This window comes from Setaria italica, chromosome V (genome assembly GCF_000263155.2).
Source record: "Setaria italica strain Yugu1 chromosome V, Setaria_italica_v2.0, whole genome shotgun sequence".
Classification (NCBI taxonomy): Eukaryota; Viridiplantae; Streptophyta; class Magnoliopsida; order Poales; family Poaceae; genus Setaria; species Setaria italica.
In genome coordinates, this window is record NC_028454.1 from 37,023,254 (window position 1) to 37,046,245 (window position 22,992).

At 44.2% G+C, this 22,992-nt stretch overlaps 4 protein-coding genes and 1 pseudogene across 5 annotated transcripts; 2 read left to right on the forward strand and 3 right to left on the reverse strand.

Moving 5' to 3' along the window:
* Positions 1-2,251: 2,251 nt before the first annotated feature.
* LOC101781235 (transcription factor VOZ1) lies at positions 2,252-7,465 on the reverse strand. 2 transcript variants are annotated; one of them, XM_012846553.2, is made up of 4 exons: positions 7,118-7,465; positions 6,707-7,024; positions 3,391-3,916; positions 2,252-3,306 (listed from the first exon to the last, which is right to left on the reverse strand). In XM_012846553.2, the coding sequence occupies exons 1-4, from the start codon at positions 7,337-7,339 to the stop codon at positions 2,687-2,689; spliced, it is 1,686 nt and encodes a 561-aa protein (XP_012702007.1). In that variant the 5' UTR covers positions 7,340-7,465; the 3' UTR covers positions 2,252-2,686. The 2 variants fall into 2 exon arrangements, with proteins under 2 accessions (XP_012702007.1, XP_022682275.1); XM_022826540.1 differs by having other exon boundaries at positions 2,687-3,306; positions 3,391-3,898; positions 7,118-7,339.
* Positions 7,466-8,867: 1,402 nt separating this feature from the next.
* Positions 8,868-13,483, forward strand: LOC101782030 (reticulon-4-interacting protein 1, mitochondrial-like). Its single transcript, NM_001280802.1, is given in 7 exon segments — positions 8,868-9,191; positions 9,702-9,929; positions 10,306-10,379; positions 10,968-11,127; positions 11,821-11,940; positions 12,025-12,133; positions 13,065-13,483. Coding segments are annotated over 7 exon segments (1,095 nt in total). The 5' UTR covers positions 8,868-8,969; the 3' UTR covers positions 13,247-13,483.
* Positions 13,484-13,636: 153 nt separating this feature from the next.
* Positions 13,637-16,272, reverse strand: LOC101781623 (OPA3-like protein). The gene is made up of 4 exons (XM_004969917.3): positions 15,948-16,272; positions 14,818-14,952; positions 14,511-14,597; positions 13,637-14,218 (listed from the first exon to the last, which is right to left on the reverse strand). Exons 1-4 carry the CDS (start codon positions 16,074-16,076, stop codon positions 14,042-14,044), a joined length of 528 nt encoding a protein of 175 aa, XP_004969974.1. The 5' UTR covers positions 16,077-16,272; the 3' UTR covers positions 13,637-14,041.
* Positions 16,273-18,153: 1,881 nt separating this feature from the next.
* Positions 18,154-19,900, reverse strand: LOC101782445. The gene is made up of 2 exons (XM_004969919.2): positions 19,693-19,900; positions 18,154-19,103 (listed from the first exon to the last, which is right to left on the reverse strand). The coding sequence occupies exons 1-2, from the start codon at positions 19,830-19,832 to the stop codon at positions 18,521-18,523; spliced, it is 723 nt and encodes a 240-aa protein (XP_004969976.1). The 5' UTR covers positions 19,833-19,900; the 3' UTR covers positions 18,154-18,520.
* Positions 19,901-20,459: 559 nt separating this feature from the next.
* LOC101783543 lies at positions 20,460-22,992 on the forward strand (annotated as a pseudogene).

Here is a 22,992-nt window from a genome sequence, read left to right on the forward strand (position 1 = left end):
GTACCAAGGGGATCATGGCGTAGATGGCTATCTATCGCACACACAGGTGGGTCGAGGATTCGAGCCGTTAGATAAGTTTCGACCCGTTTAGTTTTTTTCCTTCCTACGTTTTGTAGCTTTAGCCCATCTACGAAGGAATGAGTTGGGTCAAAATTTAACTAGAGATTTGTTTCAGTCCAAGATTTCTTAGTTTGTTATATTTATATTTTTTATTTTGTTTTTGCTTTTTATTTTATTTTTATTTCCCTTTGTATTTTTTAATATTTTCATTAATGGTTAATTATAATATTATTTTTATCCTTCCCTTATTTCTTTTTTCTTTTCATAAAAATAACATGTTCCTAATTTATTTTATTTTGTTTCCTCTTCTCTTCTTTATCTTATTTTTCTATTTAGTATTTTTTTATTACTGATTATTATATTATTTTTCCTTTTTTTATTTTATTTTTTCTAATTTATTATTCCATATTATTTTATTTTTTACCTTTTTCATTTTATTTTATTTTATTATTAATATATTATGTTTCATTATTTTATTATCTTTTTGTTATTTCCTTTTATTTTAAATTATTATTATTAATTATTATACTATTTTTTATTTTTTAAATTTATTTTGTTTTAATTTATTATTTTCCCTTTTGATATTATTTATTTTATTTTAAATTTTTCTTGGGTATTATTTTATTCCATGAGTTCGTGCAATTTGTTCGACGTGCACGACTGTTTTGTTCTGCATATTTATATATTATTCAAGCTGTATAAAATTTTATTCCGTAAGTTCATATAATTTATGCATGTTTTGTTCTGTGAATTGGTGTAAATTGTTCGACGTGTGTAGTTGTTTTGTTTAATAGGTTCATATAATTTGTTTAAAGTGGACACATCTCTATTCATGTTAATGTTTTTTTCATGACTAAATAATTAAGTTATTATGTTATTTGTTATTTTGTAGATTAAATTGTTCGAAGATGTAGTCTAAGTTATTTGTTCGCGATATTTCTGTTCTATATTTTCTATGTATGATCGATTTGTTCGCGATATTCAATATTTTTGTTAGCAGTATATCACTATTTTGTTCATCGTACTTAATTTTTTTCGTGACGTACAATCTTTCTATTCGTATTATACCATTTTTTGTTTCATGTTTAATTTTTTGTTCGCAGAAAATAGTTATTTATTCGTGATGTTCAAGTGTTTGTTCGCATGAGTCAGAACTAATTAATCTGCATCTAAAAAATTATTTTTTTAAAAAAATATTATTGAAATATAGTCAAGTGGGGTCTTATTTTGAAGATCTTGTTGTAAAAAATATAATTATGCAATTAAAACTTAATTTTAATTTGGATGCTTGGTTTAGGAGTTATAATTTTTTTTAGTTTTCCTATATTTTCTTCGGTAATTATTATATGCACTAGTCAAGCGGGGAGGATGACAACTGCAGATTTTGTTGCCTCTGGCGACGTGTAGACGCACCCGGTCGTGGCTGCCTACTCGCATCAATAGATACAAGCCGCCTCACACGTGAATTTCCAAGGACAATAACTCTTTGGAATCCCTTTTATTTCTTTTATTTATTTATTTCACGGTGCAGAAAGACCGTTGCCGCAAACTATAAAGCATCCCACCCCTTTTCTTTTCCGAGCCCAAGACCATGACACACGGTGATGCTATTTCTCTTTTGAAGCGTAACGATCTCACATTCTCACCCGGAATCTTCGAGCATCGTTGGAAGATGGACAGGGAATAACCTCTTTTTCAGAGCTACTCCTTCTGTCCCAGGATATATTACGTTTAAACTTTTTCAAAATTAAATCTTCTCAACTTTAACTGCGAATGGAGAAATAATCATAAAAATTAATAACATAAAAATAATGTTAGTTGATTTATCATGAAAACAATTATTATAATATGCAACCTTTTCTATTTGAAATAAATTATTTTTAGAGATATTGTTGGTCAAAGTTAAAAAGATTTGACTTTTGAAAAAGCTACGTAGGGAGTATACGATAGCTTCGACCATACATCCATAATGAACTCTTGATGGTCCTGTGCTCTCTCTAGTCTCTAGTCACTGGTTCATCAATGGTAAGTTTCACCAGTTTGGCATCAGCCACTGTAGCACTCAGCAAAACGTTTACCGGTTTGGCATCAGACGCTCCAGCACTCTGAACAAAACTATTCAGTGACTGATCTATCATATGCAGCAACTTCTGTTATATGGGCTTTTGTTGCCATGACAAGTTACCCTACATGTCAAAAAAAATTTTGCGAACCTGCAAAATACCACAGGAAGTTTTCAGGAGTACAATTGGAGTTTGAGGATAAACATTGCACCCAGACTCAGAACAGCATCATGATCATGCATACACAGCATGACTGATAAATGGAGCCATCAAAAGACTACAATACCCACACTAAGGTTACTCGTCTACCAAACCAGGAGATTTATCTTTCACTGCGTACGGAGACGCTATTTTCATGAAACTAGGGTATATTACACCGTCAAAGTTACTGCAGAAAATATAACTGCAGTATTGACATCCCTTGTTTCAAAGAGGTCTCCTGTAGATCAGGCCGGATACAATTAAAAGATGGGGGTCAAGCTAATAGAGTAGACCCAATAATCAACTGATACTGTTAGAAATTGAAGGTGCAAAAATGCCATAAATCAAATGTGTTTATCTGTTCATGTCCCGTCATTTGAGTTCCAATAGAAGTCACTTCTTTCAGTCGAGTAACCATACGGCAGATGAGGTCCATAAACGACACTGCCGTTCAAATATGTCATCTGGTCCACTTGTGACACTGGCTGATAAGCATTTGGAATGTTAGCATGAACTGTGGTGCTTGGAACTGAATAGATGTTAGAATTGACGTCTATCGGGTTAGCCTTTGTCCTGCCCCGGGCTGTCCGTTTGATGTCCACAGGACTGTCTGCACTGAGTCTAACCATTTGCTGCTGAATTTCATTCAGTGGATTACAAGCTATTTTTGATTTAGCACTCTTCTTTGCATCTGAAGACTTGAACTCAAGCCGGTATAAGGCAAAAGCATCACAATCATTGATCTCATATTCAAAGAGATGCCATTCATAGGTGTTGGACGGCTGTGGATCCATGTAATAGGACCTCTTCAGACCCCCAAAGTCCTTCATCACCTGCTTCCTTGATTCATGCCAACCACGGCCATTGTAATCTGGCAAGGACCGTTGCTTCCGATTTCCACTATCAAATGCCCTCCTGGGTTTGTCAAAAAACAGCCATTCTCTGATAGATTCACCTTCAAAAATGTAAAGATCGAAAAGTTCTGCAATGATACAGATGGGCCAACAATTAGTAAAAACATTTATCAATACCATGTGAAGACACAGGTTATGAAGGAGACGCTTACCAGGTGCATTCCACGGGGACTTTGAAGTAGCAGCTCCTTCACAGATAGGAATCCCAACATGTTTTCCTTGGATTTTTGCACTAAGAGCAGCAAACAGGGGGCCATCTTTCAGATCAATGCCCCTTGGACGGATCACAGGCATTGTACCTGGAGGGCCCTCTTCCTTCACAGCTAAATCAGCATGATACATGCTGCAATAATCATGCCATCTTTCTGATCCAATAGCAGGCCTGGGGCAGTCCCAGAGAGCACACTTTGGCCTCAGGAATGCAGACGGTGCTGGAGTCATTGTTGTGAGCAAATCTGACATGTGCAGGAAAACATCCCCAGTACTCTGTCCACAGTTACTCATGTCAAGATACACATTAGGGGGTAACTCTTGTGGAAAATTGAACTGTGGATATTCCAGCTGGCCAATCCCTTCCAGGTTATTGAGGACGTCTGGATTAGACCCAGAAAGGTTTATCTTGTAATCATCATCATAAAGAAAATCCTCAACCGTAAGCTCCTGATTCACATAGTACATCTGCGAGGAGTAAGGTAACATCAAACTTAAATTTGGAACGCAAGTGGCAGAAAGGTAAAATCACAAGCAACATCACCGAGCGTACAAATTACGTGCATGCTAGAATTACTCATAAAGCAGTACATAGCAGCTAAATAGTGCAGCACCAAGGACTAAGACATTAGTATTTACAATGCTAAGGAGGTACATAAGAAAGCTAAGCAACAGGCAGCAGAACTGTTCTTTCCCGTCTGGGATCTCCTCCTTTTTAATATAACAGGCAGCTCTTCTGCCGGTTCATTTCAAAAACAGGCAGCAGAATCAAAATGATTGTTATACTAGCCTACAAAGACATAAGAAAAGCTTCCTTGTACGCTTTGGAAAGCAGAATGATGCTGTTTACTTCGAAAAAATACAACAGAAATATACTGAACCCCACCATTTCCAACATCCACTGCATGCTGCATACACTTTTCACTATTGACCTCTTGCCTATAAGTGAAATTTTATACTCATTTTACCCTATGGTTCTAGTTCTCTAGAAATTGTAAAGCTTCCTACACTTGTTAGGATCAGAATCACTAATGTACTAAATTAGTGAACTTATTGTACAGAAAATGTTCAAGGATAAAAAATAGTAGGATTCTACCACATAAAATTCACTACTAAGTATTATGCTGATGTGGCTTAGTAAAATCCTGCAAAATGTGACCCCGCTAGTGACTTAAGAACTCTGATAGATATCAGTTAATTTGTATAAAAAAGTAGGACAATTTCAAGAAAAAGGACTAATCAACTCTAAATTATCCCCTGGTTCTGTCATGATCCTAGTTGCTATGGCCGCTTGCTTAGGCTTCCCCAATCTAGTTTGGTCCCCAACCCAATGTCAGGTCCTCATGTTCTTTGTCAACCTCACAGCCCTCCAAGACGTCCATACTGTGTATAACCCCCCAAGTCCAGGTGGCATTGCTACAGGCAATCATTGGTGAGACCCCACAAAGTAGACAGTTTGGCTAACATTATTCAGATCAAGCTTTTCTGCTGAGGTAACAAGGCATGCATCCCTATCACAATACACAAACTCCTGCACAAGAGGTGATGACCTGCTTGGCTTGCCATGGAAATTTACTTCCTTCAATCTAATGATGGTGGTAAAATCCACGTGCTTTGCTCAAATATTCAGCGTTAGCAGGTTCACAGGTTTGGTCCCTTCTCAGCTCTAAAAACTGTGCTTCTAGGCTTCTAAGAAATTTTACAAAAATGAAAACAGAATATGTCTCAATAATTATCACATGCATAGCTCACTAGATCCCTCTCCCAAGTATTCATTTGATTTTTTAGATGACAAAGGATCATGGTGAATTCTGCGACAGCACACCTTCTAGCAACTCATAGTGAATTCTGCTACAGCACACCTAGCAACTCCTTGCATTTTCCTCAATGTACGCTAATTTTGCTTCCATACAGCTCAAGTTTCAACAATCCAGCTAGGCCCACGGAATTACGTTGAGTTAGCAGCCACGCATGACAAAGCTAAGAAACATGGTGTGTAGAGTATGAAGGATGTAAGCAAGATTACAAAGCAAAAGAAAATGACCACATAAACTGACAGTGCCTACCTCACAATGGTAAAATCACCAATGGCATTATAAAAAACTCGACCTGTTGGGGGTAAGACAGCCCCCTGCAGGTCGAGTTTTTTATAACGCCATTGGTGATTTTACCGTTGTGAGGTAGGCACTGTCAGTCTATAGAGTGATATTTCAGTGATATTTATGGAGTGCATCCTAAAATATTTGAAATAGACAGTAAGTGACATTTCACTGAACTTAAAAGATTGACTAGTACAGAGTTAAAAATTTCCTCTTCTAAAGTATAATCTCAGTCTTCAGATGTCCAAAAGGCTTAAAGATATAAAAAACACTACACATTTTTTTAGTTCATGGAACAATGTTAACATCTTTATCTGCTTTCTTTAGGTTGCAGACAAGCTTGATGCCAAAAAAGATAGCATTTAGAACTTAGAAGATCCCCTAGTATAGATCAGATATTAATACACTATTGAGGGAAAAAGAAAGCATTCATAGGTTGGCTCAAGGAGAAGTAGATGGAACTATGAAGCTCGTGGAGCAACATGTCCATAATGGGATGGAAACCGCAGGGTTATAACCATAAACTTCTATTCAGCAATGAATCAATTGATAAGTAACAGAATGAGCCAAGCAACTTGAATTCCTATAAGATCCAAATCAGAAGGAACTAGCATACACAAGGGCCACAGGTAGCCTGAGCCCCCAAGAAGCGAACACAATGACACACCAGAGACATAAACTAGAATCTTCTCATGAATTGTAACCTTCCTTAAATTATAAAAAGAAAGACTTAGATCAATATGCAACCCACTGAAAACCTCCATCTAAATCCAAAATCCAAAGTTTTTCCCGTTGTGATCATGTTGAAGAACATCAGAAGCCTGCCCCACTGTCTTGAAAACAGAGTGTGAAGCATAGGAACAATTGTCCAGTAAAATTTATCCACAAAGATGCAGGAATGACCAACAGATGTTTTAGTGAGGGGTAGGTGCTTGCAGATCACACCAACCCAACTAAAAGGACACAAAGAGACAGACCACATGGACACTGTACAAAGTCGATAAACCTAACTTAATCGTCTGACACACGATCACACTTAACCACAAATCCTAGTATCACACCAACAGTTCTATTCATAAGATCGACAGCTCGGCATTCCACTAAGATCAACAAAAATGTTCAAACTTGCATACAGCAAACAAGGAGTAATAAACTATACCTGATCATGGAATACAGCAGCCGCGGCAGGAGCACCATTAGGCAGAACCCCCTGACCCAGCAGCTGCGGCTGCGCCACTGCGACATCAACTGATTCCTCGCGCGGCTCCGGCTTCATGTCCTGGCAGCCCAGCGCGTGCCCCTGGTTTTGATTGGCTGGGGGCGGAGGTGGGGGAGGAGGGGGCGGCGGCTGCTGCTGCTGCCGCTGCTGTTGCTGCTCGACCAGCTTGCTCGTGGCGTCGTCCTCCTCCTCAGCCGTCGCCAGCTGCAGCAATCGCAGGGTCTCCGATGGCGGATCCGACACCTCCCTGGTGTTGTCCTGCCGTCGATCACAACCACCGAACCCACCCATCAGTCGCGCCACAAAAAAATGGAGGCGAAACTGATCGGAGGAAGCAGAAGGGACGGGTACCTGGAGAGATGAGGCCGGGGAGGGGGCGCTGAGCTCGGAGCGCCACTCCCGGAGCATCTGCTGGAGCTGCGCCTCGAGGACGGCGGCGTCGGCCGGGCGGGAGTCCTTGCGCGCGGACTGGAGGCCCGAGAACATCTCCTGGAGGTCGTCGACGCGGGTCTTGGCGCGCGCGCGGAACTGCTGGTGCCGCGACGCCGCCCGCGACGACGGCCCCTTCCCCATCGCCGCCGCGATCGGTGAGCGCGGTGGAACGGAATGGATGGGGTCGTGTTTTTTTTCCCCCTCCCCCTCTCGCGCGCCGTGTGCTCTGGCTCTGTTGCGCGAGGGAGAGATGCTCCGGCCGAGTTTTCTGGCTGCCACTTTGTTGGGTCGGGGTCGGCGGCCTTGGGAAAAGCGACGGCCGCGGCAAAAGGAGGCGGGCGACGCCGGGGCCCAGCATGCGGATTAGGAGCATCGTCGACTGGCTCGTCAAGGCCGAAAGCGTCGTCCAATAACAGCGGGACAGTGAGACCGTGACACTACCGTCGTCTCCGTGTGTTTACACGTTGTCTCCGGTCGACAAAGTGCATAGCGCAAGTAGTTACGACCTCAAAAGTTTTCTCCGTGGATTGAACTTATGGTCTATGAAGACCATAAGTACTTGTGGTCTATGAAGACCAGCGTGTTTGCTATCATAGCATTATTTTTCTTTTTGAAAAATAAAAACACGAGGACAGATATAAGTGAACCGTGTGATCTGCATTCGATAGCTTTTAATGTTTTCTTCCTTTCTTTGAACATAAAACATGGTGTTCGTGTCTTCATTCTACTCCCATCATCACAGCTGGCAATCCCATCAAACCATGCACATATGTAGCCATGTTTTGCCTCATACTATAGCAAGCGTTTCTTACCATCTCCATGACTAGTGACACTTTACTGCCTTATCACCTCACCTATTGTTCCATTTGCATCAGCCAGGTCATCCTTCCAAGTTACAACTAAAACCAACATCACTGAACATTTGAACCCAAATCCTAGACCTGAGGTTGAGTTTCTTAGAATCTTCAACTAAAACTTCCACATTTCAAATCATTTGTGATACAGATTCAGTTGTCTTATTTTATGATTTGTTAAAAGTCATCTTTTGATTTCACAACTGTGTAAATATTTTCTCTAGCTAACATCTATGGTTTATTGTCATGTGATGTTTATTTATAAGCCTTTCATGCTAGTATATTTTATTTTCTCTAACTATACATCTATGATTTGGGCTACCGATATACTCCCTTCATTTTTCTTTATATGACATTTCTGACAAAAGTTCTAGTGCAAATATGTGATCGGAAACGTCAACTATTCATGAACATGAACAGAGGTAGTATTTTATTTATCTTATGGCTTGCTATTAAGTTGTCTTTTGATTTTGCAACCCTGTAAATTGCACGAGGGTGGTGTCCGCATTGCCACGCCCTACTCACGCGATCTACCGATTCCAATAGATCCCGCACAAACTCTGTTTGACGGACGAGATCTCTCCAACCCCGACACCGCGCTTCCTGGCTGGGAACCGGACACATCGCCCACACCTCGCCCGCTCGCCGCTGGGCGCAGCGGCTCTCGCACGGTCGCACCCTCCTCGAGCCACGTCTGCTCGCGCGAGGACACGTTAGCCCCCGCTCTCCCTGGCCCCACATGTCATTGTCACATAAACCGATATACTTAACCCCTCCTCACACTCTCCCTCGCCTCCTCTCCTCCGGTCTCCAACCAAGGGCGTCGCGTCCCGTCGCCGAGCCAGCCATTGCCGCCTCCGGGCTCGCGAGTCGCAAGCGCAGCCGCTAGGGTTCCGTGGGGGCGAGGCCGCAGCACTATGTGGTGGAGGGCGGTGAGGGCCCGCCGGCGGATCGCCGGGGCGCGGCCGGCGTCCACCGCGGCGGCGGCGGCTGAGAAGAGCTGCCGCGCCGTGGTGGTGCCGCGTTTCGGCGGGCCGGAGGTGCTGGAGGTCAGGCAGGGCGTGCCCGTGCCCGATCTGAAGCCGCGGGAGGTGCTCGTGCGCACGCGCGCCGTCTCCATCAACCCCTTGGACCTGCGAGTGAGCGCCCCATTTTGGACCCACGCCCCTCCCTCCATTGGATTTAACAGAATCGTCTAATGAAAAGTCTTCGCATGTTGGGAGTTCAGCTTGGTTTAGGCGTTGCAAAATTGGAGTCATTGATTAGTTTGCAATGGTTTCTTATTATTTACTGATATTTCACTCTTTTCAATATATGAAACACTGTTCTACTAAAGAACATGCATTTACAACAAAGGGTGGTGTTTCATAATTTATGATTCCAGAACGAGTAATGTGGTATTATCTGCTTTGGGCGAATATATCAGGTTAGAAATTTGAAATTAATGCAGTACATATGACTACAAATATTATGATAGATTCTGCTAAGCGGGCACACACAAGGAAAAAAATAGATGGATGATTTATTAAATTTGGGCACATATAATTGAATCTGTATTCTTATGTTGTTTGAATTGTAAAAGTGCTTTAGGACTATGTTACTCTGTTGTTTATTGTTATCTGCATGTTAAAAATGTTGTTTGTGTTTAGATGCGATCTGGCTATGGACGCTCCATATTCGAGCCACTCCTGCCTCTTATCATCGGACGTGACATCAGCGGTGAAGTTGCAGCCACAGGGACTTATGCATCATCATTTTCTATTGGGCAAGAAGTGTTCGGTGCGTTGCATCCAACAGCTCTCAGAGGGACATATGCTGATTATGCAATTCTTTCACTGGATGAGCTGACTCCCAAACCATCGACTCTCAGTCATGTGGTATGTGTCATTAAATTAGTTTCCTCAGTCATTGCTAGTATTATTTTAAGAAATGTAGTGTTAGGATCAATTTCTGTCCATTATAATGGGTGACGCTATAAGCCAAGTACGTTACTATTACCTAATTTGAAATTGGGAAACCTCGTTTCTCTTGTGCGCAATATATTCTGATCCATTTCAAGGACACAGTTTGAATTATTCGGTGAAGAGGGGCACTAGGGATGTTTGAAATTGTTATTCATGTTCATTGTTTATTAGTGGAAAGTAGTGCATCTGTTTTCTTTATGAATGAAGACCCCATTAATTTTAGTTTTTAGTCTTACTCGCATGTGCCTACGATTTTCTATAATTGAATTCAACCATTGCTATGTCGCAGGAGGCTAGTGCAATCCCATTTGCTGCATTGACTGCATGGCGTGCTTTACATGGTACGGCTCGAATTTCTGAAGGGTATGTCTGATTATATGTATACACCATTTAATAGGCAGATAGCATTTTGCTTCTGCTTCTTCAGTTGACGTTTGATACAATCAACCAACTCTTTTTTATGTTACTCTAGAAACTATTCTAATGCTGTAAAATTTAGTCTGACTGTTAGTTTCATCGTCTTTTCCTTCTTCTTTGCTTATTTCTTTTCATTTTCTTTTTTTGGCATGATATGAGTCCTTATAATATGCTTGTGCAGCAAACATATAAGAAACATGGGACTGGCATAAGTTAGTTTGCTCCTATACAATTTTGCATAATTTTGAGTTTATCTTTTGTGGAAGTTCCTAGTAAATAGTAATAATAAGGGGAAAAAAATCTTGTGATGCTCTGCTCGTGACTCCTCTTTCGTTATCTTCTACTCTATCCCCAATTGTCTCGTGTTGTTCATCTGAGAACCAATCTGTTAGTTAGGCGAACAGCACATGCTTACATGCATGCTCTCTTGTCATTATCTGCAAAATGCCAATTCATTACCGATCAATTGGAAGCATATTTCAGTCTTTCCTGTGTATTCACTTGAGTTTGATGCAACTAATTGCAATTTATTAGACAAAGAGTACTTGTGATTGGTGGAGGAGGAGCGGTTGGGCTAGCTGCTGTACAGCTTGCAGTTGCTGCAGGGTGTGGGGTTTCTGCTACCTGTGGATCCCAAAGTATTGAGCGAGTTATGGGAGCTGGTGCTGAACAAGCTATTGATTACACCGCTGAGGTAAATAGCCTTTGAAACTGTTATCCTTATTCAATCTGTTTACATAATAAAACTGTTAATTCTTTTCCCTTCTAATATGCCCTTTACTTGTCCATCTTTGTGAAATCTTGGCTGAGCGTGCGAGCATCATTCTTTGTTTATAGCAGGATAGAAAATGCTGTGTTTTGTATGGGTGATTATGTAATGGTTGTATGATGCTTAATACACTGAATGGATCTTCATGGCGTTCTTTCACTGTAGTTCTATTATCGTAATAGCTGATGATTCATTTATATGGAGAAAAAGGAAATTCTGACCAAATGTTCTTTTGCCACTTTGCTCTACAAAGCTGAAGAACTGCTCAATGCTTTGCTGATGCTCCCATTCGCATAACAAACCTGTGATATTATTCTTGCAGATTTGCGGGATGCCAGAGACACTTAAATCTGTGTTTTTGCCCAGCAGGGGGGGGGGGGGGGCAGGTGTTTGTTTTGTTGTTAGCTGTTTTGAAGTTGCGCAACTCTGTGGGCCGTAACATAAACTTCTAATAGAAGACGCTGAAATCTTTAGTTATTCTTCTCGACTACAATTTACTGCCAATTAACATGAGTATAAATGCGTAGTCATTGTCCTTATCTGCATTTTCTTTTCAAGAAATTGAAATCCCCTTGCTTTGAGTACTGTCTTGTTCATCTTATATGGCCTGCCTTACAGGAGACAGAAGCAGCAGTTAAAGGAAAGTTTGATGCTGTTTTAGACACAATAGGAGTACCTGAGACTGAAAGAATTGGCATAAATGTTCTTAGGAGAGGTGGACACTATATGACTCTTCAGGTGATCGATCTGCATTTTGTGTTTTTTGCGCTTCTGTTGTCTCTGTCTCATGTTTGCTTATCATATTTTCCTACAATGTGATAGGGAGAAGCGGCGGCACTAGCAGATAGATATGGATTGGCTGTAGGGCTTCCTGTTGCTACTGCTGCTTTACTAAAGAAACAAATGCAGTACCGTTCTTCTCATGGAGTAGGTAATGAGCTTTTACTCTTAATACTTGAATTTCGTTTGTTTTGTGTGTCTCAATTTTGGGATCCTGGTTCCGGTCCTAAACTGTATAGGATCACAATTCTAATGAACTGAAACATTGCTCTTAATCACCAACTAGCCAAGGACAAAGCTGTTTTCAGCTAGAAGCTTATAAGAATACAATCAGATCTCCCAAATTCTTCGCTGTATCGTACGTAAATCTATCCAAACTTTAGCAGCATTCTCACAAAAAGTAATGAGTACATCTCAGAAAGAATACTAGTAACCACTAGCTAGTAGTATTTGAGAGTAACCTTCAGTATCATTTTTTAACTGCAATTTATCAATGGATCGAATTGTTTTGAGATTGTCTGTAGAACAATGAATTTTTGTGATTTTGTCCGTGGAAATTTTTGTCTGCAGCACATTCATTTCTTGTCGGTAGGACACAGATGAGTGTTGTGCAGACCAAGTTTTTTCCAACACTGTTTTGCAGACCAAGGCACATTATATAAGTGTCCTGTAGACCAATTCCCAAATTCTTTACTGGATATTGGTCTCGATTTCCATGTACAGTTGACATGCACAAAATTGAGAGCACTGGGTTTTCATTTTTTTTTAAAAAAAGTTTGAACCCAGCCACTGGTGTAGTTGTTCCTTCTGAGCCGGTTGGATCTAGATATTTCAATTGGATTTTTTAAAAGAAAAACATCCAGGACATGGAATTATGGACGTGTGTTAACGTCTGCACGAATCTCGTGTAAAACTCTCTGTAGGTGGCATTAAGTTTAGCTTCCTCATCACTATTCGCTATGATCTTCATTGTGAATGAAGTACATTATGCAAGCACATTTGGCTCTGTAGGTTACTTGCTACTGCTACATATGTGCCACTTATACAAGATGTTCTGATACCTCTGTCCAATTTAATTTCAGAGTATTGGTGGACATACATGAGAGCTGATGCTGAAGGGCTTCATGAGATCCAAAGGCTATCTGGAGCTGGGAAATTGCAGATACCTGTGGAGAAGACTTTTCCCATCAACCAAGTAAGAGAAGCTCATATGGCCAAGGAGAAAAAGTTGGTTCATGGCAAGGTGGTTCTTGAATTCGACTAATGGTAGTAAGATTTTCCCGTCAGGAACTGAAGAGCTGTGCGTTTGTAAATCATGATAGTGACTCCTTTTTTTTGGGGGGAAAATCTGGATAGCTCTGATGCCGTCAGGAAAATTTCTTTTGTTCCAGTAGGAATGCAGTAAATAATCGTATCAGATACGGGCAAGATTTTGCGGATGCATTTCTTCTGCCACACTCCATGTATGATTGCATCGAGATACTTGATGCTTCGTGGTGCATTTTCACTGTGCCCCTGCTGTTCTGCGATATCAAGGCGAAATGATGCTACAGATATTACACTCCCATGAGGGAAGAAATCTTAATAACCGTTGCAGAGCCCTTTCTAGTTGCGTTTTTGTTCCTCAAAAAGGAAATTCAATAAAACAAGGCATGTACCTGACCAGATTAAGGATAGAAACATCCGGAAAAAAAATGTACCTGACCAGATTCGAACAAGAACCCACTGTAAATGTGAAATATCACGAGATGCAGGTACGACACAACACCAACAGCTCCTCAGCTCCAAGATATTTTCCTGGGCATGTCAAAACTTTGAACTGAATGTCACGTCACCAAAAATCTGAACCGCTAATAACTACTTCGACTCGGTTCCAATTCCTCTCGAGTACTATTCACTATCCAGTATACGCAATGTATGCTACAAAACCTTCAGCCTCTTGTGGGCAACTCCTGTCGAATCAATGTAACCGAGTAATGCAAGGGAAGCAGAGGCAGTCTGCAGTCAGCCGTTCAGAATGCAGGACGGCGAGCTATGGACAGTTGCAGCAGTAGAGCGACTAAGCAGCTGTTGGCTGCTGAGTACCAGCAGCAGCAGGCTGTGCTGCCGCCTGGGCAGTGCCGAAGCCGCGGAACCCCGGACGAGTCCACTTCGAGAACTGCCGCTCCATCTCGCTAACCTTCTGTTTCATGAGCTGCACTTCCATGGCTAGTTGTTCCTCCCTTTTCTTTATCGCCTGTCATTTGGACACGGACAGTCAATTATCATGGAAGAGGCTCGACAAGATTTAACACATGATCGAATTTCACCATCTAAGGTTCTTCCTTTCGTATTCTTTTGCAGATGCATGGACTGTACAATACGTTTGAAACTTGTCAGTATTCATCAAGCATCACAAGCCAAGGTGATTAAAATCAAATGTTAATTTTATCTTGCATTTGTGGTTCAGAATATAACCTGGCAATGTCATGTATTGCATTTAAAAGATGAACTAATGTCTCCAAGAGAATAGTTGGGAGGCATCTTACCTCCATTTCCTGCTTACGGGCCTCCTCTTTCTTTGCTTCTGACCTAGCACTTCTTTGCACCTCATAGATAATTGCAGCACCAGCAACCTGAGAAATTATGTGAGTATATGTCAGTTCTAGTCATTTGGCACAATGCACATTTCCAGGATCTGAGTATGATGCAGAAGGAAACATAGGTTCTAGAATGATCAAATTCTGAGTTTCCCATCATACACGCCAAGAAAAAGGTGTTAATTCTTCTCTACGCAGATTTACTTTAAAAAAAAGATATTTGCTATTCAGTGTAATGCAGGTCAAGAATACTTGCCGAGAAAACAAACAGCTCGCCAAGAAGATCTGCAGCAGCTTGAATAGCTTTCTCCTCATTCAGGGGCCGAATGTGAATGTCAGTTGCACGTCCATAAAGTCGCCTCTGCATATTTGTTGTGAAACGATGGTTTGCCTGAATAATGTGCCATAAAAAATGTTTCAGTTACAGCAGTCCCATAATATATGGTGCAGAGTACTGTGATTCCATGTTTGCTAGTACAGAACCATAATTTATTCAATTTACACTAAGAGAGCAAGACATAAGATGCAAGGAAAATAGCAACAAAAGCAATACCATAATGGAACGATGCTATTAACCTGCTGCATTTTCAGTTGTTGAACCATGCAAACATCATGGTAAAATTTTCCTCGGAAGCACTGAACAACATTTATATGTTCAAGCTGTTATTTCCTTCGAAAGACGATGTGTCTACATCATCAGCATTCGAAGAAGTACTTACAAGGACTATTGTGGGATTTTTTATTGTGTTCTGGTGAGGATCATATCATTGCTAAAAAAATGGAAGAATGAGTGGGGCCTATCATAACCTGACACGCGCAATACTGATAAAGCAACCCAGATTCAAGTTCAAATGACCCTTAAGAAATCATTCTGAAATGCCCTCACCACCTAGAAATTCCTATTGGTATGAGCATTCAGAAAAAGTAGAACAGACTTCAGGAATTTGTCCACACCAAATTCTTGGGTAGGGTAAGATCATAGACTCACAGCAACAATAGATTATACAATTCATTCACTATTTCAGTAACGATATGGATCAATGCACTACATCTTTCCGCATGAGAGCAAAATTTCTGAATCTCTGACAGCATGGCACATTGAATAAATCCATTCCGCAAGTACCCCTCATGAGATCAAACGCAAGTCATTCTAAGAACTCAACGCTAAAGAAGAGCAGAATCTCGGAGAGCTCGCTGCATCACCCAACCCGTACTGAAGAAAAAACGACCAAGCAGCCCCAACTTGCAAGATTCCACATACAGCAATAACCGCAAGAAGGAATTCCTCCACGGAAAACGGAAACCAATCCAAGCATCGACGCGCAGATTGCAGTACGAAAACGATCAGAGACGAAGAAGAGCCAGGTGGGGTGGAGCGTCGATCACCTGCGCGATGCCGATGATGAAGCCGCGGAACTTGGGGTGGATGCCGGCGTTGTGCTTGAGGCGGGCCGCGATGGGCTTGCTCAGCGTCCGGAACGCGAGCGAGCCGAGCTTCACCAGCGGCAGCACCATCGCCCTCCTCCGCGACACCGCCTGCTCCTCTAGTCTCCTCCGACCGTGCTCGCCGAGGGGAAGGCGCGGGGTTCTTCACTCATACGAGGGCGCGGGCCGTGGGCGTGGGTGCGCGGCGGCGGAGGTTGTTGCTCGCCGCGTTTCCTTTTTCTTGGGGAGGAAGGAGAGGGAAGGAAGGGGCGCAGAAAGCATGTGTTTGGACTAAGCCTCTGTTGGCTCACGTGGACTGCCCTGTCACATTTTATGTTTGGATACTCCCTCCGTCCCCAAAAGAATACAATTCTGAAACAGTGTCATGATTTACTGTATCAAGTTTGACCTATTATAGATGAAAAAGTATAATATATATAATATCAAATAAACATCATTTAGATTAATTACGAAATGTATTTTCATAATAAATTAATTTGGAGTTATAAATGTGAATACTATTTACTACAAACCTGGTCAAACGTGAAGCACTTTAACTGGCACGCATACCATAGTTGCATCCTTTTCAGGATAGAGGACTAATTAAATATAGGTTATTTACAAAATTAATTACATAGATGGAGGCTAATTCGCGAGACGAATCTATTAAGCCTAATTAGTCTATGATTTGACAATGTGATGTTACAGTAACCATTTGCTAATGATAGATTAATTAGGCTTAATAGATTCGTCTCGCGAATTAGCCCAGAATTTCTGCAATTAGTTTTATAATTAGCTCATGTTTAATTCTTCTAATTAGCATCCGAACATTCAATATGATAAAAGCTAAACTTTAACCCCTGGTATACAAACAACCTCTAAGTGGATGGGCCGGCTCTGTCCCTATTTCTGGGTTGGGGCCAACCTGTCTCGTGTTTGGTTGAGTGTATTGGATTCATTCCAGTTTTTTATTTGGTCAGATGGGTTGAGAGGGATGAAGGATGTCATTTTTTACACCATTAACATATTCTAGCAAGCCCCACTAGTCATTTATGGGGCCCATATGTCATCCACTCTATTTCTCATTTTCTTTATTTTTTGGATTTGATGCTTATATTCTTGCCGCGAGCTACCGCAGCTCCTCGCCGGCTGAGCACCACCCTGCACCCCTACCCTCTGCCACCGCTAGCTCCCCAGCATGTCACTCCTCGTCAGCCGAGCGCCGTCCTGTCATCCAAGCCGTGAGCTCCCCAGCTCGCTGTCGTGCCTCCTCCCTTCCCGCTGGCCGGGCCTCCCCGAGAGGAGGCTACCCCTACTGCACGCCCATGCCTCAGCCCTCCCCCACTGGTCGCTCTTCTCCCGCCGGTCAGGCCTCCCCGCGGGGGGCTGCTCCGGCTGCGCCTCAACCCTCCCCACCGGCGGCCTCTTCTCCCCGCGCCGACCGCGCCTCGCACTTGCTCCAACCGTTGAAGAAGACGGAGCGTAACGGAATGGAAGTGGGTTGGGACGGTCTGTTCGATTTGGGCAGACTATCTCGACTCGGATCTGGTAGGCATATTCTTTATGGGGATGGACCTAACCCACTTTATTTCTGAACCAAACATGGGTCCATCTGGATCCGACCCGTCCCAACCCACTTCAACTCTCGAACCAAACACACCCAAAGAGTGGGACTTGATGCCCCTCGGCTTCAGGGCTTATTGGCCAAGAAGATCGCTTCGGCCCCTTTATTTGTCTGCTAATTCCTTTTCTGCCCCTTGATGACCTAATCTCCTCGGCAAAATGTTCTATGATGACAAGATACTAATATATAATAATAGAAGTCAATGTTAATTCAAATTTTGAATGGTTACAAGGAATTAGAGTTTTGAACGGTGTTGCACACATCTCTGAGCAGAATCAACAGAGAGAATATAGGGATTGTTGTCGAAATCTCAAGGTTGGGCCTACATTCGTAGCTCGGTGCGAAATATTTCTCTAAGACAGAGACAGAGAGCAAGGTAACATATCATAAACAAGTTCAACTGCCAGCAATGATAAGTTGCCAGCAAAAAATTCAGCACCCTCAACCAGGAAGATTATGGCTTCATCAAACAAGTTTATCACCAAGATTTTTGACACCACAGTTCTCATAAAAACAGTTTGACACTACAGTTCACAGGAAGTATGACAAAACAATGAAGTAGCTTGGATATGAACTGTGTTTCTTGCAAGCCAAGTCCATACTCATTGCCATCAAAACAATGAAGTAGCTTGGATATGAAATGTGATTCTTGCAAGCCAAGTCCATAGCCATTGCCATCAGATAATTTTAAACTACCAATCAACTCATACATGGTCCATCTGACAACATACCAGGAACTATGAAAATAAAACATGAAGGCAAAATCACTTCGAAAACTAAAGCCTCCTAAGGAATATAGATGCAGAATACATAATAATTCCATTAAGTACAAAGAAATTCTCAAAATTGTACATGGTGGTCTATCTCTCAAAAATTCGATCCCAGGTCACCAAGTGTGTGCGCGTGCCTTTCATTCTTCGATGTGCGAAGCATGGTGAACAGATATCAGCCATGTGCCATTAACTTTCTCGAAGATGTTGGTGGCGACTTGCTTTCCCCAAGTTCTTCCTTTGTTCTTCACCACCTCCAAGCATGTGACGTAACCAAGGTTGCCACGGATGTGAACCTCTATGTTCCTGAGATCAATACTCAGTGGAAACTCATAATCTGCATTGCAAACCATCTCCCAGCTCTGCATGACCACATCATAACCAGATATTCGACCTGCAGCAGGGTGTATTACATACACATGGTCACCCTTAGCCCAGATAGAGTACATCGCAGCAATATCTCCATTCCTGAAGGCACTGTAGAACCGTGCATTTGCTGCGAGAAGTGAAGCTTCAGCATCCTCATGGAGGATGCGTAGATCATCCCGGATCTTTGCGGCACGGGCATAATCTTCTTCCGCTATAGCTTTGTCCAAATTAGACTGAAGAGTTTCTTCGTCAACCAACATATCCTCAGTTTTTGGATGTCCATCAGACTCCCCGCTTTTAACATGCACAATTTTGCATCTTCTCAAATTGGAATCTGCAATTTGAATCCCTGCACTGAAGATAAAATGTTAGGCATTTGAGAATAGCATGTGATTCTGCATTTCTTGTGGGAAGTGTTTTGAAAATCACATTCATGCAAATACCACTCCTGACCTTTTCTGCTAGGTTCAAAGTTGAGAAAATACTTCATTAAAAGTTACACATGCAGATGTTTCACATATCAGGAATTAGGATTCTAGGTTCACAAGGTGGAATTTGGGCCTTTGGAATTGGAACCGAATATGTGTTAGCAATTGATACTTGAAAGAAAAAATTGTTTCCTGCCTCGAGGCCTCATATCCATCAAACTTGTCAAGGTTTTCATTTGTTGGGGTCACTCTAACTATGATCATTGGAGCGGTTGCCACCCACACTAGCGATTATTCGACAAAGAATTTGCCATCTGCGCAGTTTAATTCAAAATCTATACGCACCATATGAGAGAAATTACTGTCCAAACCGTTCCAGATTGGAAGGGACACGAGAGAACCAGATAAAAGCACGACCGATTCGATCAAGTGGAGCCACCACCAGCCAATTCGTAAGTGACCTCAAGCAAATGGATCAAGGAATCGAAGATATTACGCGAGATAAGGGGGCTCACAAGGTTCTGTCCGAGCAGCTTCGTCCGACACAGAGTCGCGTAGTGGCGAAGCTGGCGCTGCCTGGGAAGAAGGCCGTCTCGCGGAGCCCCACGGCTGCAGACGGCCGCAACCACGCCCTAGCAGCCGTCGCCGCTGACATCGCCGGAAATTTGTCCCCTCGAAATCTTTTCCTCTTTTCCCCTTGAACTACGTTTAACTATCTCTACAGTATAGTCATCCGGCTCTATCTTGGAAATAATTATAAAAACATCCCTGTAGAACTGTGTTTTCTCAAGCTCGTACTTTTTGCGTACAATTTTGTTGATACTCCCTCCGTTCCAATCGTTTTGGCCTACGTACTGATACGTATAAACTAAAAAAGCCAAAACGACATGCAACTTGGAACGGATAACGTATTCATGACAAAAAAGAAAAAGATTTGATTCGTCACAATATTTTTCCTAGTCTATCTCACGCTCGTGCTGTTGATCCGATCTATCTAATATATTTGGTTTGTACTCCCACTCTAAATATTAGTCAATTTTTTTCGAATCACACCGTACACGCGTAGACGCTCACGTACACGTACGTACACTCGCCCCTACGAACATACGTACGCGACCCTACGACCCCTATGAACACCTTCGAAAATTGAGCCAACAAATCCTCCAGATTGACGAAGTCATCTTTTACGCCTCGCTATCAATGGTCACGTTACCTACCACTGAAAGAATGGTTCATCACCTACCACTGAAAGAATTATGCTGGTTAAATCCTAGAATAAATCTAGAAAAATATGAGCACCATTGCCGAGTCGATGACTTGAATGCACAGGTTCCACCACAAACTCGGTTAGCACTTTAACTTCGTTATGAGTCAAACTCATCTAATTTTAACTAAATCTATATAAAAATTATTTTTTAAATACCAAATAAATATACTATTGATACCTGCTAAAATGACTAATAATTTGGACGGAAAGTGTACCTTTCACCACAGTCGTTTTCGACATGCCTGACTCGCCTACTTGCAATAAACTACGAGCTGCTTCTACTGGCTACTCATTAGTAGGTGGTAGCCTGGTAATATGCGTTAGAGCATCTCCAGTTTGAGAAAACCAATTCCATTTCCTTATATTTCTATTTCCCTTTCCCTGTATTTCTAGTTAAAGGGAGTGAGAGGGGAAAACGTGCTCCACCAATCCCATTTTTTCTCAATTGACAAAAACTACTCCCCTCTCGAAGTCCAATTCCTCTCCCCTTCCTCCTTTTCCCCTGGCCCCTGCTCCAGCGAGCCGCCCGTCCTCCGGCTCTCTGCCCCCGACGCGCCTCCCTCTCGTCGTCGCCGGCCGCGCCCGCCTCCAGTTCATCGGGCCGCGCCGCCATCCCTCCAAGCCGGCGCGCCGCCGCCCCGCAGCGCCGGCCGCGGCCCGTGGTGCCGCACCATCGCCCCTCCGAGCTGCGCGCCAACGTCCCCAGCACCGGCCGCGGTCCGGTCATGCCGCGCCGCCGCTCCTCAGCGCCGGCCGCGGCCCCTTCGTGCCGCACCGCCGCCCCCAGCGCCGGCCGCCGCCCGTCCTGGAGCAAGACGCGAGAGAGTAGAGAAGAAAAGGAAGAGTACCCACTGATAGTGGGCCCCACATGTAAGTTAAAAGGGTAAGGGGAACAGAGAAAGGGGATCTGCTGCAGCCATGATCTCCTACATGTTGAAAACGTGTTTTCTCAATCCGCTTTGACCAGCACAGGGGAATAGTTTTTTCTCAATCTGCAGATGCTCTTAGGTTGTGATTGTGACTCGTGCATACGGAGTACTACGCACTCGCAAGATGAAAACGACAACCACCGTTTTCAATGGAACAACTGCGCGGAGCGACAAGAAGTCAAGAATCTAGGAACCGATCTTCGAAGGCGTAGAAACGTAGCGCTACGACAAACACGCTCGTTTGACCTCAAACCCAAACGCTAGCCAGTCCTCACGCAGTGCACCAAGCCACAACCTCGCCAAAAGCGAGCGAGCGAGCCATGGACGCCAGCCGCGATGGGGCCCTCGCGACCGGCGATCAGCTCATGCAGGCGCAGGCCGAGCTGTGGAACCACGTCTTCGCGTACACCAGGTCCATGTCCCTCCGGTGCGCCGTCGAGCTCGGCATCCCCGACGCCGGGCACCGCCTCGGATGCGCCGCGACGGTCCCGGACCTTGCCGCGGCGCTCTCCCTGCCGCCCTCCAGGGCGCCGTACCTGCGCCGCCTCATGCGTCTGCTCGCGCACGCCGGGTTCTTCGCCTTCGACGGCGCGGCCGCCAGCTACGGGCTCACCCCGCTCTCGCACCTCCTCTGTCCGCGGCGCCCGGCGCGGGCGGCGGGCAGGGCCTCTCGCCGTTCGCGTTCGCCATGCTGCACCCCGCCATCGTGTCGCCGTTCGCGCTCGCCATGCTGCACCCCGCCATCGTGTCGCCGTCCATGTTCCTGGCGTCCTGGTTCCGCGCCGTGGACGCCCGCACCGCTGCGGCGCACGTCCCGTTCGAGACCGCGCACGGCCGCGACCTCTGGGCGGTGGCGAGGGACGACCGGGAGTTCGGCGGCGTTCAACGACGCCATGGCGTGCGACGGCCGGTTCGTGATGGACGTGCTCGTGCGGGACCACCGCGACGTGTTCCGGGGCCTCGCCACGCTGGTGGACGTCGGCGGCGGGTCCGGCGGCGCCGCCAGGGCCATCGCCGCCGCGTTCCCGCACGTCAGGTGCAGCGTCCTTGAACTGCCGCACGTCGTCGCGGGCGTCCCGCAAGGCGAGCGCGGCGGCGTGGAGTTCGTCGCCGGGGACATGTTCGAGAACGTCCCCAAGGTCCGACGGCCCCTTCCCTTCGCCATCACCCATCAGCTCATCACTCTCCCTTGTGAAACTGAAGACGTTCTGGTTGCTGAGTCCATTGTTGTGCAGTGGATCCTGCATGGATGGGACGACGAGAAGTGCGTGCGTATACTGCGGCGGTGCAGGGAGGCGATCCCGTCGAGGGAGGCCGGCGGCAGGGTCATCGTGATGGACCTGGACACCTGGTGGTGGGATCGAGCCCGGCAGACGAGAAGGCCACCGAGACCCAGCTGCTGTGGGACGTGATGATGATGGGGGTGGTCGGGAGCCCGGAGCGTCCCGAGCACGAGTGGCGCAAGATCTTCGAGGACGCGGGCTTCAGCGGCTACAAGATCGTGGCCGTCCTCGGAGTCCGGTCGGTGATCGAGGTCTACCCTTGATTTCCTCTAGAACATGCATACTGTTCAGCACTCGCTCTGATTATTCAGTGAAATAGCCATTCTCAAACATTCA

Bases quoted from the DNA above. Each gene is read 5' to 3' on its own strand.
- LOC101781235 (XM_012846553.2), bottom strand. From the start codon at position 7,339: ATGGGGAAGGGGCCGTCGTCGCGGGCGGCGTCGCGGCACCAGCAGTTC. The intron at 7,025-7,117 runs GTACCCGTCCCT...GATCGACGGCAG, and splicing joins CCCCGGCCTCATCTCTCCAG to GACAACACCAGGGAGGTGTC. The intron at 3,307-3,390 runs GTAAGCGTCTCC...GTATCATTGCAG, and splicing joins GTCCCCGTGGAATGCACCTG to AACTTTTCGATCTTTACATT.
- LOC101781623 (XM_004969917.3), bottom strand. From the start codon at position 16,076: ATGGTGCTGCCGCTGGTGAAGCTCGGCTCGCTCGCGTTCCGGACGCTG. The intron at 14,953-15,947 runs GTGATCGACGCT...CACATTATTCAG, and splicing joins TCATCATCGGCATCGCGCAG to GCAAACCATCGTTTCACAAC. The intron at 14,219-14,510 runs GTAAGATGCCTC...TCCAAATGACAG, and splicing joins CCCGTAAGCAGGAAATGGAG to GCGATAAAGAAAAGGGAGGA.
- LOC101782445 (XM_004969919.2), bottom strand. From the start codon at position 19,832: ATGTCAGCGGCGACGGCTGCTAGGGCGTGGTTGCGGCCGTCTGCAGCC. The intron at 19,104-19,692 runs GTGAGCCCCCTT...TTTTATCTTCAG, and splicing joins AGCTGCTCGGACAGAACCTT to TGCAGGGATTCAAATTGCAG.